Source organism: Garra rufa, chromosome 6, assembly GCF_049309525.1.
Source record: "Garra rufa chromosome 6, GarRuf1.0, whole genome shotgun sequence".
In the NCBI taxonomy this organism is placed as follows: Eukaryota; Metazoa; Chordata; class Actinopteri; order Cypriniformes; family Cyprinidae; genus Garra; species Garra rufa.
The window spans coordinates 10,018,964-10,033,646 of NC_133366.1; the positions used below are offsets into that span (position 1 = coordinate 10,018,964).

The 14,683-nt window shown below is 41.8% G+C and overlaps 1 protein-coding gene across 1 annotated transcript; it reads left to right on the forward strand.

Annotated features, from left to right (window-relative positions):
* The first annotated feature begins 10,837 nt into the window (after positions 1-10,837).
* On the forward strand, positions 10,838-12,393 carry junba (JunB proto-oncogene, AP-1 transcription factor subunit a). Its single transcript, XM_073842119.1, has one exon. It carries the CDS (start codon positions 11,084-11,086, stop codon positions 12,050-12,052), a length of 969 nt encoding a protein of 322 aa, XP_073698220.1. The 5' UTR covers positions 10,838-11,083; the 3' UTR covers positions 12,053-12,393.
* The last annotated feature ends 2,290 nt before the right edge of the window (positions 12,394-14,683 follow it).

The window sequence follows — 14,683 nt, forward strand, 5'->3', positions numbered from 1 at the left end:
GGTACACACCCTCATTTCCCTCCAAAACCACACAACGTTTTCATCGGATAAAATCAAGGATGTGACGAAGTTGATTGTAACTTTTCAAGCCCTAAAAACACATAAATGTAGTCCGTTTGATTCCTGTGCAATACTCTACGTCTTCCAGAATGCTCACCTTTAGAACCCAAGTTATTGCTTTTATTTATATATTTGACCCTGGACCACAAAACCAGTCTTACGTAGCACAGGTATATTTGTAGCAATAGCCAAAAATACATTGTATGGGTCAAAATTAGGCCAAAATTTATTAGGATATTAAGCAAAGATCATGTTCCATGGAAATACTTTTAGGATATTTAGTAAATTTCTTACCATAAATATATAAAAACTTAATTTTTGATTAGTAATACTTCATTTGGACAACTTTAAAGGCGATTTTCTCAATATTTTGATTTATTTGCACCCTCGGATTTTCAAATAGTCATATCTCGGCCAAATATTGTCCTATCCTAACAAATCCTATCCATACATCAATGGAAAGCTTATTTATTTAGCTTTTTAAATCTCAATTTCAAAAAATTGACCCTTATGACTGGTTTTGTGGTCCAGGGTCACATATTTTGACTTATTTATTTTTGGTAACACCCTTTTTGGAAAGTAACCCCAGGTAAAAAAAAAAAAAAAAAAAAAACTTTGGTGACTTGGTGACCTAGGTACTCACCCTCATTTCCCTCCAAAACCAAACAACGTTTTAATCGGATAAAATCAAGAATGCCAGGAGGTGATTGTAACTTTTCAATCCCTAAAAACACATGAATGTAGTCCGTTTGATTCCTGTGTAATACTCTTAGTCTTCAAAAATGTATTCGACCATTTTTAGGAAAAACTAGACATAAATTTAAGTCGTACTCACTGAAAATCCATCCCTTTGTGGAAGCCAGCGCGCAGGTCGTAACGTTCGTTTGTTTACTTAAGCAAAGCACAGTGCGTGCGCTCAACGTCATATCAACGAAGAAACTGTGCAAACCGGAACGCGGTACATTTGAAAGCTTGAAAATAAACGACACTACATTACTGTCTGTATTCACGTGGACTGTTTTAAATAGTTGCAGTAATCCTAGGAGAAGGAAAATAAGTCGTATTCAAAATACTTGAAACTAAACTATCCATCTTTTTTTCAAAGCTTAAGCCTATAGGTGAGACACCGGTTCATTATCCGCTATAGGGAAATAAGAATAACAATATGCAGTGAACTGTAAAACTGTTCACTAGAAACATAATCTTGTTAGGCTATGTTATGTAATTAAGACAAGACATTAAAATAGCATGATAAGACACACCAATTTGCAAAATCAAGCAGCAAAACAAGCTGTTTTGTATGGCTAAAATTTTCTTAAAAGACCATAAGCAGAAAAAAAAAAACAGTGGATAGTTTTCTTAAATGTTTGTGGGCTTTTTTACATTGTGAGAATATTTTTTTAAACATTCAAAATGACAAAAAAAAAAAAACAGCACTGTTGTGAAAACTGGGTAACATTTCCCCCTATTTAACTGGCGTCTGGCATGTCGTCAAGTGGCTTCACTCATGCTCTCTAAATATTTTCCCTCCTCATTGTCGTCCATATGCCCCTTGTCTGTCTTCACATGCCCTCGAGTGGCAGGGCGGCGTGGCACGGCCTTTTCTTGCCAATCTCATTCATCCCGTTGACATCCGCGTGCCTTGTGCTAAAGGTCTCCGACTGCTACGAGGCTCCTCTGCGCATCACCTGCAGTCATGTGGCTGTTCCCGCGCAGTCACAGTGTGCCGATTAGCAGAGCATTCATTACCGCGATTAGCCGAGGACACAACAGACCCCTGACCCACGGCACAGTAGTATAATGAGGGCCTGGGTGGAGAAAAGGGGGGATGCTTGAGTTTTAAATGCTAATAGCCATCTGTTAGCACTAACAGCCTAGTTAACTAAGGAGTTTCTTTATATGCTGTTCTTCCATTCGCATAACCGTAATATGCTTGTAAAGGACTTTTGCATTGTTCTCCTTGCCTGTGGGGACAGAAGGAGTCACTCTTACCTGACTCATGACTCCTACAGGCCTCTCACGGATCAGTGCTGATGCTAACACTAACCTTGCCAAAGAAGACGGAGAGATGGTATCCGCTGGCTTGTTAAGTTCTCCACAGTAGTTTACAGGGGACATTCCTGGTTTTGGTGTCCTCTCAAGTTAGTCTACTAACTATCCGTGTTATATTGAAGTATTCTCTTTGATATAACAAAGCCTGTATAGAGAGCCGGATTGTTTTCCACACAATTTTAAACATTCCAGAAAATCGCATTTAGGGCTATCATTAACGATTTTTTTGGTAATCAAGTAATCCAGTCAATTATTCTGACGATTAATCAAGAAATGTTCAAATTATATATATATACAGTATATGTGTGTGTCACACTCAGGTGGGTTGATGAGTGGAGAATGGAGGAGGAGAACCGGAGTAAATGCAAAAAGAACAGTTTATTAAATAAAACACTGAATATAATACAAAACAAACAAAAACCAGGAGCAAAACGGAGAACATGTAACATAGTCAACGACGGACAAACAGGGAGTGCAAACACAGACTCTAAATACTCTTAAAACAAGGCGTGGTCCTAAACAAGGTAACAAGACAGGTGAATCAAATCAAAGCTAAGTGGGAACGAACCAAAAGACACAGAGTAACAGGGGAAGACAAAGGGAAAACCCAACTGAAGTTCAAGTGAGGGGGGAAAACACTAGGAAACACTGAACAGAACAGGCACAATCCTGACATTACCCCCCCTCCCCCGAAGGCACGTCTCGCGCCTAATAACATCCATAGGGGAGGGAGGGTGGGCGCCCTGGAGACCGCTAGGTAGGGACTCAGGGGACACAGGATACAGGAGTGGTCTCCAGGGCGGATCAGGGAGCTCAGGTGGCCATGGCGGGTCAGGAAGTTCAGGGGGCCATGGCCGGATAAACAGTCCAGGAGGCCATGGCGGATCTGGGGGTTCAGGGGGCCATGGCCAGATAAACAGTCCAGGTGACCATGGCGGATCTGGGGGCTCAGGAAGCCATGGCCGGATAAACAGTCCAGGTGACCATGGCGGATCTGGGGGCTCAGGAAGCCATGGCCGAGTAAACAGTCCAGGAGGCCTTGGCTGATTAGGGGAGTAGCCCCTCCCCCCCCAAAATTTTCTTGGGGAAACTTAAGGCATAGTCCACCCAGGAGAGCACGGAAGGGCGTGCTGGGGAAAGCGCCGGCTCTGGAGGACGCGCAGGAGAGAGCTCTGGCTCTGGAGGGCGCGCAGGAGAGAGCTCCGGCTCTGGAGGGCGCGCAGGAGAGAGCTCCGGCTCTGGAGGGCGCGCAGGCTCTTGAGGAGCGGGCTCTGGACGGCGCTCTTGAGGAGCTGGCTCTGGAGGGCTGGGCGTCTCCAGCGGAGACTCTGGAACAGCAGGCTCTGGGTGAGCGGTCACTGGAGGGCGCTCTGGCGGCGCGGTCACTGGGGGGCGCTCTGGCGGCGCGGTCACTGGAGGGCGCTCTGGCGGCGCGGTCACTGGAGGGCTGGGCGGAACCAGCGGAGACTCTGGAAGGCTGGGCGGAACCAGCGGAGACTCTGGAAGGCTGGGCGGAACCAGCGTTGACTCTGGAAGGCTGGGCGGAACCAGCGGAGACTCTGGAAGGCTGGGCGGAACCAGCGGAGACTTGGACTTGGCGGTAGCCATCTTGGGTGCAGACTCAGGCTTGGTGGCCATCTTGGCCGGGGACTCAGGCTCAGCGGCCATCTTGGTCGGGGATTCAGGCTTGGCGGCCATCTTGGTCGGGGATTCAGGCTTGGCGGCCATCTTGGCCGGGGACTCAGGATGAACGGCCATCTTGGCCAGGGATTCAGGCTTGGCGGCCATCTTGGCCGGGAACTCAGGAATGGCGGCCATCTTGGCCGGGAACTCAGGAATGGCGGCCATCTTGCGTGCAGACTCCGGCGTGGCAGCCATCTTGCGTGCAGAATCTGGCGTGGCGGCCATCTTGTGAACTGGCGTGGCGGCCATTTTGCGAGCTGACGCTGGCCTGGCGGCTGACGGGCTGGAGCGTGGAGAGGAAGCAGGCAGGCTTGAGCGCAGGGCGGAGGCCGGTAGACTACAGCGCGGGGAGGAGGCCGGCCACATCGGGCTGAGGACAGCAGCGGAGCTTTGGAGGATGACTGGAGATTTGGGACTGGGCTGGCGGCTCGAGCCGTTGACACGGTATGTGGAGGTTCTCGGCTTAGGGTAGGCTGGCGAGTTGCGCTGTACCTGGGAGGGGGCTGGAAGATGAGACTTATTCGGACTAGGAATTTCCTTTATTTCAAAATCAGATCCAAATAGAGAATGAGATTGATTAGCTCGATCAAGGAAAAATGACTAACGGGGAGATCGCAGCGAATCGCCTCATCATCCAGCCCCAAAACAAACACAGCGCAGATGGCAGCTTCATGCCAGCCTACCTGGTGGGAGAGCTCGATAAATTCCTCCACATACCGTTCCAACTCTCGACCGCCTTGCCGCAGTCCCCTCAAGGAAGCCTCAGCCCGATTCATCCTTTGTTATGGTCCGTCGTTATGTCACACTCAGGCGGGTTGAGGAGTGGAGAATGGAGGAGGAGAACCGGAGTAAATGCAAAAAGAACAGTTTATTAAATAAAACACTGAATATAATACAAAACAAACAAAAACCAGGAGCAAAACGGAGAACATGTAACATAGTCAACGACGGACAAACGGGGAGTGCAAACACAGACTCTAAATACTCTTAAAACAAGGCGTGGTCCTAAACAAGGTAACAAGACAGGTGAATCAAATCAAAGCTAAGTGGGAACGAACCAAAAGACAGAGTAACAGGGGAAGACAAAGGGAAAACCCAACTGAAGTTCAAGTGAGGGGGGAAAACACTAGGAAACACTGAACAGAACAGGCACAATCCTGACAATATATATATATATATATATATATATATATATATATATATATATATATATTTTTTTTTAACAATAGCCTTTAAAATGACTTAAAATACATATATATAGCAACAAGGCAATAATAATGAGTTCAAATAAACTATCAAAAGCAAGTAATTGTATGGTTATATTAAACAAAATTGTTCAAATACAAAATATATTATAAGCAATATAGCTAACGTACATTACGCATTATAACAAATGACTGCAGAGGGCGCCAATGGCCTGACGATTGTTTTTACACTTACTGCGCAATTTAATACTTGTTTAATATTACCTAAACAACATTTAAGTCAAATATCCACTTAATCTTTAATATTTGGTCATTTTGTTACGACAGAAATGCTACAGTGCACTGTCATTTCTTGAATATGTGAACATCAAATGCTTAAACTTAGAATGAGGGTTTGAGATTTTATTTTGAAATTACAATGAACAGTTAGCATAGAAGGTTTGCACTAACGTCATGATTTGTCAGTTACCCGAAGTTTACCCTAAATTGTGTGAAAGCTGCAAAATCATATTAAGAAGGACTTAGTAAGCAGGAAAGGGCACAGTAGTTTGACAAACTAAAGTTAATAGGTGGTACCTGACCAGAAATGATACGAACAAACACAAATGTTGCCCTGGAAATCCTGGTTCGGTTTGGCCTATAAACGCATTTTGTTCCTCAGACAGTTTTTTGCACGCTTGTCCTTGATTTATTATATACTCTAAATGTTTTTCCCGGTCCATCCGATTGGTACCGCCCAAAACATGACAACAATTGACCATTTTTAGCAACAATAATCAGCGAAATATGCAATTTTCGTTCGGTTTAGTGGCATTGTTTACGTTTAGTGCCGCCAGTATTGGCCGATTGATGATGCATCATGAAAAACTATAGAGAAAGATACTGATGTATTCTCCTGTGCTTGCATAGGTTTATAAATGATTTTACCTTACATATCTGATGAAATGCCGCACATTGCATTCTCAGATGAACGTTAATAAACCCAAACTCACAACAATATGCACAGATGGAGTTGAGCTTTTACTGTCAATGGAGCCTCTCTGACTAAAAAAGCATATATTAAACCTGCATCCCATATGTTTATTTAATTGAATCATTGCTGTTTTGAATTCACAATAGAGTTATGCTTTATTATGATTTAAAATGGGTTTAATATATCATGCAGCCCTAGAAAGCGATATGATAATGCGTTTAATGGATTCTCGTCTGTGGAATGCGCAACGTCCAGTATTTTGCCGGCTAGTCACAATACAGTAGTTCCAACACACACATCTTAAATGTGTTCAATGCTTTCATTTTCATTATTACACCACACTACAACATTTCACATCCATGTCTATCAAAGCCCAAGTTTAACAAAAAAAGGCCTTTTTAAGTAGTCTGAAGAAGTCACAATTAATATCTTCTGAAGTTATACTTTTATGCATTTGGCAGATGCTTCTATCTAAAGAAACTTGAAGGCACTGAAGGTCTACGTTGTATCAGTTCATGCATTCCCTGGGAATCGAGCCTAAGACCTTGGACTTTTATATGACTATAGTGCATGAGTCACATGGTTGCTCAGAAATGCTCAGAAGTGACCTTTCACGACCCACAAATATTTTGGGGAATCACTACAAGCATAACATGCGTTTTCTATTTCACTTCAAATGACCTGTGAAAAGCAGCTGTTTTCAAAGCATCTGGTGCAGACTTCTAAAGTGAGTGTTTGGAAATCTTGCTGCCAAATTCCAACTTACAATTCTCCCTTTTACCTCGGGAGCATTTCATCCGCTCTGGCAGTGAAGTGTGCAGCGATGTGCTAATAGTTGGTGAACATATTTAAGTGTTCCCTCTCCTGGGTACACCACAGGCTGCATGTTCACCAGCTTGACTGATATGACCACAGGCGCACTTCTGCAGCCCTCTCTCTCATTTAATCAGCTTGTCTCTTTCACCCCATGCCGTACTTTCTCCACTGCCACAAACTACGATCTGTCAACCCAGATTTTCCTTCCAATGAGACAAAAATGACACTTACGAGGAATTTGTTTACATGACGCCTGAATGAATGTTTGTGTGTGAACCTCCAGTAAGCATGATCAAAAGATATGAGAATTATCAATGTTTTTTAAAGGGGAAGTACAGTTCTAGTGCCAGTTTCTAACTTCTCCTGTGTGTCTGCCTTCAAAGAAAACAGAGCTGTTCTGTGAAATTCGCTTTGATCTGGACTTGGTGTGAGGAAACTGACAGACGTCTGACGTCAGGCGAGTGGGATCAATTGATATCGAAAGCTGTTTGATGGGAAAACATGCAAATAAACATCGATGAATACGGCCCATGACCACCTTTCTGTTCTAGTAAGTGGACAGATGATAAACAAATGGTGTGGCTAAAAGGTCAAATGAAGTTTTTAACCTTTTTGTGACCTTTAATGATGGTTGTTAAACGAGGTGATACAATGGCCGCCTAAACGTATGAAAAATCTAAATGAAAAACAATATTAAACCAAATATTATACAATCTATAAAAGACTGCTCTGCGATACAGCAAATTCTTAAAAAGAATGATATCTAGAATAGGAATTGAACTTTGTGGTGGTGGAATGAAGAGAGAGGAAGCCAACTTCCTGTGTAGCCATTTTGATTTGTAGATATCAAAGAAGTGAGACGGAAGCCGCTGTTCTCTGTGCAGATACCACATGGTTACGGTTGGATGTGTATCTTTTTCTTGTCTTTTTTTTTCTCTAGCCTCACACTTTCACTATGACTGGCTCATTCATGAGCAAACATACTGGGCCTAGTTTTGAAAAGAAAAAAAGACTTACTCATTATTATGGTAGAGGATGGAATCATAATATTAGTTGTTTGGCTGTATCATTTATGATGATGCAATCAATAGATCTAGCTACTGAAACAGTGCTTTTAAGCTAAATGTAAAACATGAATTTTTGTGCGTGCATTTCTTGAAAACTGAACCCGTGACTGTGGTGTTATAGCATCAGACTCTAAAAACGTCCCAAGAATGACCTCCACCCTGATCTCAACGGATGACACAACTAAAAGTCCACACAGATCATTGTCAGTGAATCATTCTCACTCAGAAGAATTATTTAGAGGACAAGAGAAGTACTGCTATAACCTTATAATTGTATATTTTCCATGTTTACTGACTTTGTATGAGTGCATTTGCCAATTTACCAATAAAAGGCCAAACAAATATATAGTCAAACCAAAATTTATATAGACACCTTCAACATTTGTCACATTATTACAGCTAATTTGCTAGAGTCTAGAAAATGGTAATAAATATGACAAGTGTCAGAATAAATTCATTTTGATGATTTCAGAAAACTTTAATACAAAGGTATGTGACAAAACATGGTCAGGTCAAAGTGTCAAATCTAATTTTTGCCCCCAGATTTTTATCAGTTTTACTGGTAGTCCACTGTGTGAAGAATTCTTGGGTGTAATATGTCAACGTTTACTTTATTTTGCTATCCTCACTTACATATATTAACTATTGTGCTGAACCTACTAGTAATAAATTGTAAAATATAATATCTGGTGTCTGAATAACTTTTGATTTGACTGAACATTTGTTTTTGTTTTTTTGTTTTGTTTTTTGCCATTATTTACTCACCCACAATGTATAAATTTCTTACTTCTGCTGAACATAAAAGAAGATATTTTGAAGAATATGGGGAACCAAACAGTTGGTGGACCTCATTGACTTCCATATTCCAAGTGTTCAGTTACCAACATTCTTCAAAATATATTTTTGTATTTCTTCTAGCAAAAGAAAGAAATTCACATGGGTTTGGAACAATGAGTGGGTGAGTAAATTATTCTACAGTTGTACAGTTGAGGTCAAAAGTTTACATCCCCCTTTTAGAATCTGCAAAATATTCATTATTTTACCAAAATATGAGGGAACATACAAAATGCATGTTATTGTTTATTTAGTACTGACCTGAATAAGATATTTCACATAAAAGATATTTACATATATAGTCCACAAGAGGAAATAATAGCTGAATTTATAAAAATGACCCTGTTCAAAAGTTTACATCCCCTTGACTCTTAATACTGTGTTGTTACCTGAATGATCCACAGCTGTGTTTTTCTGTCCTTTGTCCCTTGTTTGTTCTGAACAGAAACATCCTTCAGGTCCCACAAATTCCCTGGTTTTTCAGTGTTTTTGTGTATCTAAACTCTTTCCAACAATGACTGTATGATTTTCAGATCCATCTTTTCACACTGAGGACAACTGAGGGACTCCTATGCAACTATTTCAGAAGGTTCAAACACCCACTTATGCTCCAGAAGAAAAAACCCATGCATGTTCTCGGTTTATTTAATATTTACCTGTATTGCAAAAAAATTGCAAAATCACAATATATATTAGGCCAACTTAATATTTTAATACAGAAATCCTAATGCTGGTAAACTAAGAAGGTTTTACTTAATGCAGCAGGAGAGGAAGCTGAGTGTGAGTCTTGACAGGAGTGTGGTATACCTGAAGATTTAGGTGAAAGGTGCTACACTGCTGCCGAATGGCGAAACATGGGCTTGCACCTGGCTTTTAGCCCAGTCAGTGATGATTCAGACTTATTAACATATTGAGGAGACAGTGGTGGCTTTCTTTTGGCGCTAAACAGGTGTTCGCATGTGGTCGTGTGAATGTCTTCCCACACCACAGGTGTGAAGCAGCATTGTGTCCTGACCTAGTATATACTACAGCTTCCCTAAATGCCTAGTATGAGAGTATAAGAGAACCGGACTGTACTACCAATTAAAACTGGGCTTTCAAACTCACACTCTTTTCGACAGCATGTTGTGTACGTGCTGCCTTTCTGTCTGTCTTCTCTAGAGTACTCCCCCTCCTCCACCTCTCCATGTGCGGAGGCGTTGCCTCTGGAATCAGGCCGACATGGGAGAGGTTTCCCGGTCGTTCGCTGAGGAGGAACTACTGTGTGGTCTTGCCCATATATGGGATGGTATCAGTTGCCAAATCATGAGTCAGTTTATTCCTAATCAATAAAGAGTTATGGTTTCAGCTTATATTTTAAAGAAAGACGTTTGAGGGATCAGACTGTTAAAGCTCGGCTACGGCCTATTATTACTCATGTTTTACTTATTATATGACTAAGTAAGTAAAAGTACTCAAATGGCCAATAAGTCCTTGAAAAAATCTGAATTACATATGATCTGAATTAATTTGCCATCTTTGTTTCATATTACTCATGTAATTAGTATGCTTTACAATGCAGGGCCTTAGTGGGCCTCTCCTGAAGGGAGCCCTGACACATTCATCTGGGTTAAAATTATCCAATCCCATTTTGCGATCCTGTGTTTACTTAAATCGCCAGTTTAGATGTGCCACCTAAATTAAAGGAATATATTTAGAGCTTGACATTTAAAATCATTTCCACTTTCCACTAAGTGCCGCAGTGTGAGATCCCCCAAGAAAACAATGAAACATGTTTACATTTTTGTATGAACGATCACTTCAAAGCTTTCTTGAACGCAAGTGTTTTTGTCAAGACCACAACAGAGTTTCTGTTTACTTGGCCATGGGAAACTTTTCTCAAAAGTGCCTATGTAACGATTGCGGCCACTTTTGCGTCTTGTCTGTGGAAACAAAAATAGGAGCGCAGTCTCCCTTCAGCTTTTGCACTCTCGCCTCCAGCGTTGTTTTCAATCTCAGCGGTTCCTGGCAACAACGTCATCGCTCATCTGACAGCTAGAGGAGTGGAACGGAGCGTTGTCCAATCAGAGGCGCGGGCACGCCCTCGGCACGCTCGGTATAAAACACTTCGAGGCTCACTTTCTTACAAGATCGAGTGCGCACCGAGACAGAAGACTTCGCGTACGACTGTTTATAAATACCTGTCCGGGAACGCACTTTTTGGACATCAGCTGTCAAGGGAAAACACCTGTCGACTTGGTACAGTAAAGTTGTTCAAACTATTTTGGAAGTTTCTTTTCTCTTTGACATCTTTTTGCCTCATGTAATATAACGGAGAGAGAGAGAAAGCAAGATTTGCGGACAGTAGAGTGTACAGTCAACTCAAAAGCCTCAACAGCGTAATTTCTGTTCACATGTCAACAAAAATGGAGCAACCGTTTTATCATGACGACTCGTTTCTTTCTGCTTATGGTCATCCAGACGCTGCCCTGCACGACTACAAGCTTCTAAAGCAGAACATGAGCGTGGGCTTCGCCGAACCTTACCGGAACCTCAAGTCCCTCCGCTCTGAAAACGACTTCTACGCCGCGGCGACTGGAGACGTGGGCTCGCTGAAACTCGCCTCTCCGGAGCTGGAGAGACTCATCATCCAGAACGGTAACGGTGTCATCACATCGCCCACTCCAGGCCAGTATCTGTACGGCCGGAGCATCACAGAAGAGCAAGAGGGCTTCGCGGACGGCTTCGTGAAGGCACTGGACGAGCTCCACAAAATGAACCAAATGCCTCCGCCGAACGTGTCCCTCGGTGCCGGCGGCGTGTCGTCCTGCTCGGCCGCGTCGTCCGTCTTCGGCGCCTCTCTGCAGCCGGACACCCCGGTGTACACCACGCTGAACAGCTGCAACCCCAACACTAACCTCACACCTGCAGCCAACTACCCGACAGCCACCATCAGCTACCTGCCTCACCATCACCAACAGTACCATCACCACCAAGCCACGACGCACCCTCATCACTTTCAGCACTCGCTCCATCAGCAGCGACTTGTTTCGCTCAAAGAGGAGCCACAGACCGTCCCCGACCTCCAGAGCAGCGACGGCTCTCCTCCCATGTCCCCGATCGACATGGAGGACCAGGAGCGCATCAAAGCCGAGCGCAAGAGGCTCAGGAACCGGCTGGCGGCCACCAAGTGCCGGCGACGGAAGCTGGAGCGCATCTCCAGGCTGGAGGACAAAGTCAAAATCCTCAAGTCGGATAACGCCGGACTGTCCAGCACCGCCTCCCTACTGAGGGAGCAGGTCGCCCAGCTCAAGCAGAAGGTCATGACCCATGTGAGCAGCGGGTGCCAGCTGATGCTGACGCCGAAGATCAAGTCGTTTTAGAACGAACTGCAATGGCACGGACACTGACAATTTGGGAAACACTGGAAGAGCAGATGATGTTTTTGTAATGTTTTGATGCAAAATGATATTGCAGCACTGAGCGTTGTACATTTCTTAAGTGTTTTCTTGTAGAAAACTAGTGTTATAGTTGTTTTCAAAAGCATCTCCAAGGTACTAAAAACGCAATGGACAATGAATGCACAGGGAAAAACCTTTACGTTGGTTTTGTTTTTTAAGTGCTGCCATATGAAAACATTCCAGTAAGTTATTGATTTCTGTATTTCTGTTTGTTTGTTTGTTTGTTTATATTTTTTATATTTAAGTAAAAGCGTTGAAAATGATTCCACTGTTTGGGTTGTTCATTCCTAGCTCACTCCGTACGGCTTTAATTTCACGCTGAAGACGTGCCCACGTCGGCTTCTTTTTCCTGTTGACGTAAAGTCCAAATATGGGCTGTTTTGGTGTACGTACGTCACTGAGGGTAGACTTGCGGGAACCCCCGCCCACGCTACCGGTCAGGAAGTCCGCGCGCTTTCATGTTTGACGTTCGAATGAATGAAGCGCGTGTGAATGAGTGAAAATTTAGCAACTCGGGATTTTCCCCGCGCTCTGAAACCTTCCCAAAACAGTTTCAGCGAAAAGAAAACTAGAGATAAAAATACGAACACGGGCATTTTCCAGGTACTTTGCAAAAAAAAAGCAGCCGTCGCAAGCACAAAAATAGAAAAACAGATCGAAGTAAATAAGAGCTAGACTTATAAACGAGAAGTGCCCACAGTGACTCGCTTTCCTGTGATTTCCGGAAAATATACCGTAGTTTTGGTTAACTGTCCAGTACCAAAACCATAGACCCACGCACCTTAAGACCTATTTGATCTGTTTTGTAACATAGCCTACTTTACTCTTTCACGAGTTGACAATTTTCTTCATTTTAGTCAGACACAAAATACAACACTTTTACAAATTATACCTTCATCCCACAGAATGTAAACAACATCTAGGCCAATTCTGCTTGGTCATTGATAGTCCAGATGCTGACTTTAATATCAAAGTAATTAAATCCATATCTCATCTCAGGACAACATTCTACCCAAATAGAATACTTTAATTCAAATAAATAAATAAAAGCTAGTGTTTTGTAGACTGTTTACTTTTGTAATGTTTTTAGGTGTTAGTGGACATTTTGTTTTATTAAAAAGACGGTTTCACAGACAAGGCTTAAGCCTAGTTCCAGACTAAAATATAAGTCTGGGCTGTTTCAACTGAAAGAAACTTGCACCGACTGATCTTAAAATATAGCAGTGCCTTTGTTTTGTCTCAAGATGATACAGTAATATTTTTTTTCTAAGGCACATTTATAAAAATTACTAAAATGTCCTAATTGAACTGTGGTCTAATCCTGGCTTAGAATAAACCCTGTCTGTGAAACAAGGCCTCTAAGTGACGCCTCAGGTTAAGCATTACATTGTTTACAAAACATCATGAACAAGATATTTATACAATATCAACATTAAATTCATAGCTCTATCTTAGCACATATTAACATTTTTAAATTTAGTTTGATGTCACAGTGATATTTATTAACAGTCATGCAATGGGCCTATTTAAAAAAAAAAAAAAAAAAAAAAAAAAAAATGTTAAAAGCACCTTTTCAGTACAGAAAAAAAACGTGTCCTGGACCACAAAACCAGTCATAAGGGTCAATTTGAAAATGAAAGCTGTTAAAGATGAATAAATAAACTTTCCAATCTGGAATCTAAGGGTTCAAAAGAATCTTGAGAAAGTCGCCTTTAAAGTTGTCCAAATTAAATTCTGAGCAACGCATATTAGGCTACTAATCAAAAATTAGGTTTTGATATATTAACGGTAGAAAATTTATAAAATATCTTCACATGATCTTTACTTAATATCCTAAAGATTTTTGGCATAAAAGAAACATCGATCATTTTGACCCATTCAATGTATCTTTGGCTATTGCTACAAATACTTAAGACTGGTTTTGTCAATCCCATTCTCAGCCAACAAACATGTTTTAAGAACGTTTACGTTCTCATTATGAAAACGTGTTTCTGAATGCTTGTTTTCAAAAGCATCTCCAAGGTACTAAAAACGCAATGGACAATGAATGCACAGGGAAAAACCTTTACGTTGGTTTTGTTTTTTAAGTGCTGCCATATGAAAACATTCCAGTAAGTTATTGATTTCTGTATTTCTGTTTGTTTGTTTGTTTATATTTTTTATATTTAAGTAAAAGCGTTGAAAATGATTCCACTGTTTGGGTTGTTCATTCCTGATTCTGAATGCTCTGTGTTTCTGAATGCTCTCTGAACGTTTCAAATGTCCAGTTTTTTTCTTGGTTATACAAACACCACTGGAACATTCTATTGTATCATAATGTGTAAACATTAGGGCGATGGGAACATTCTGAAACAAGTCATAACATTAAAACTAAAAAAAAGGATGACAAGCGTATGAAAAAGTTCCATGAATAATGTAGGCTATAAATAACGTTCTGAGAACGTTATTAAAGAACTTTGGAAGAACGTTTGTTCAGAAGTTTAAGAGAACCTTGCCAGAATGTACTCCTATGAATGTTCTCTGATAACTCGCCTGGTATTAATTTGATGCAGA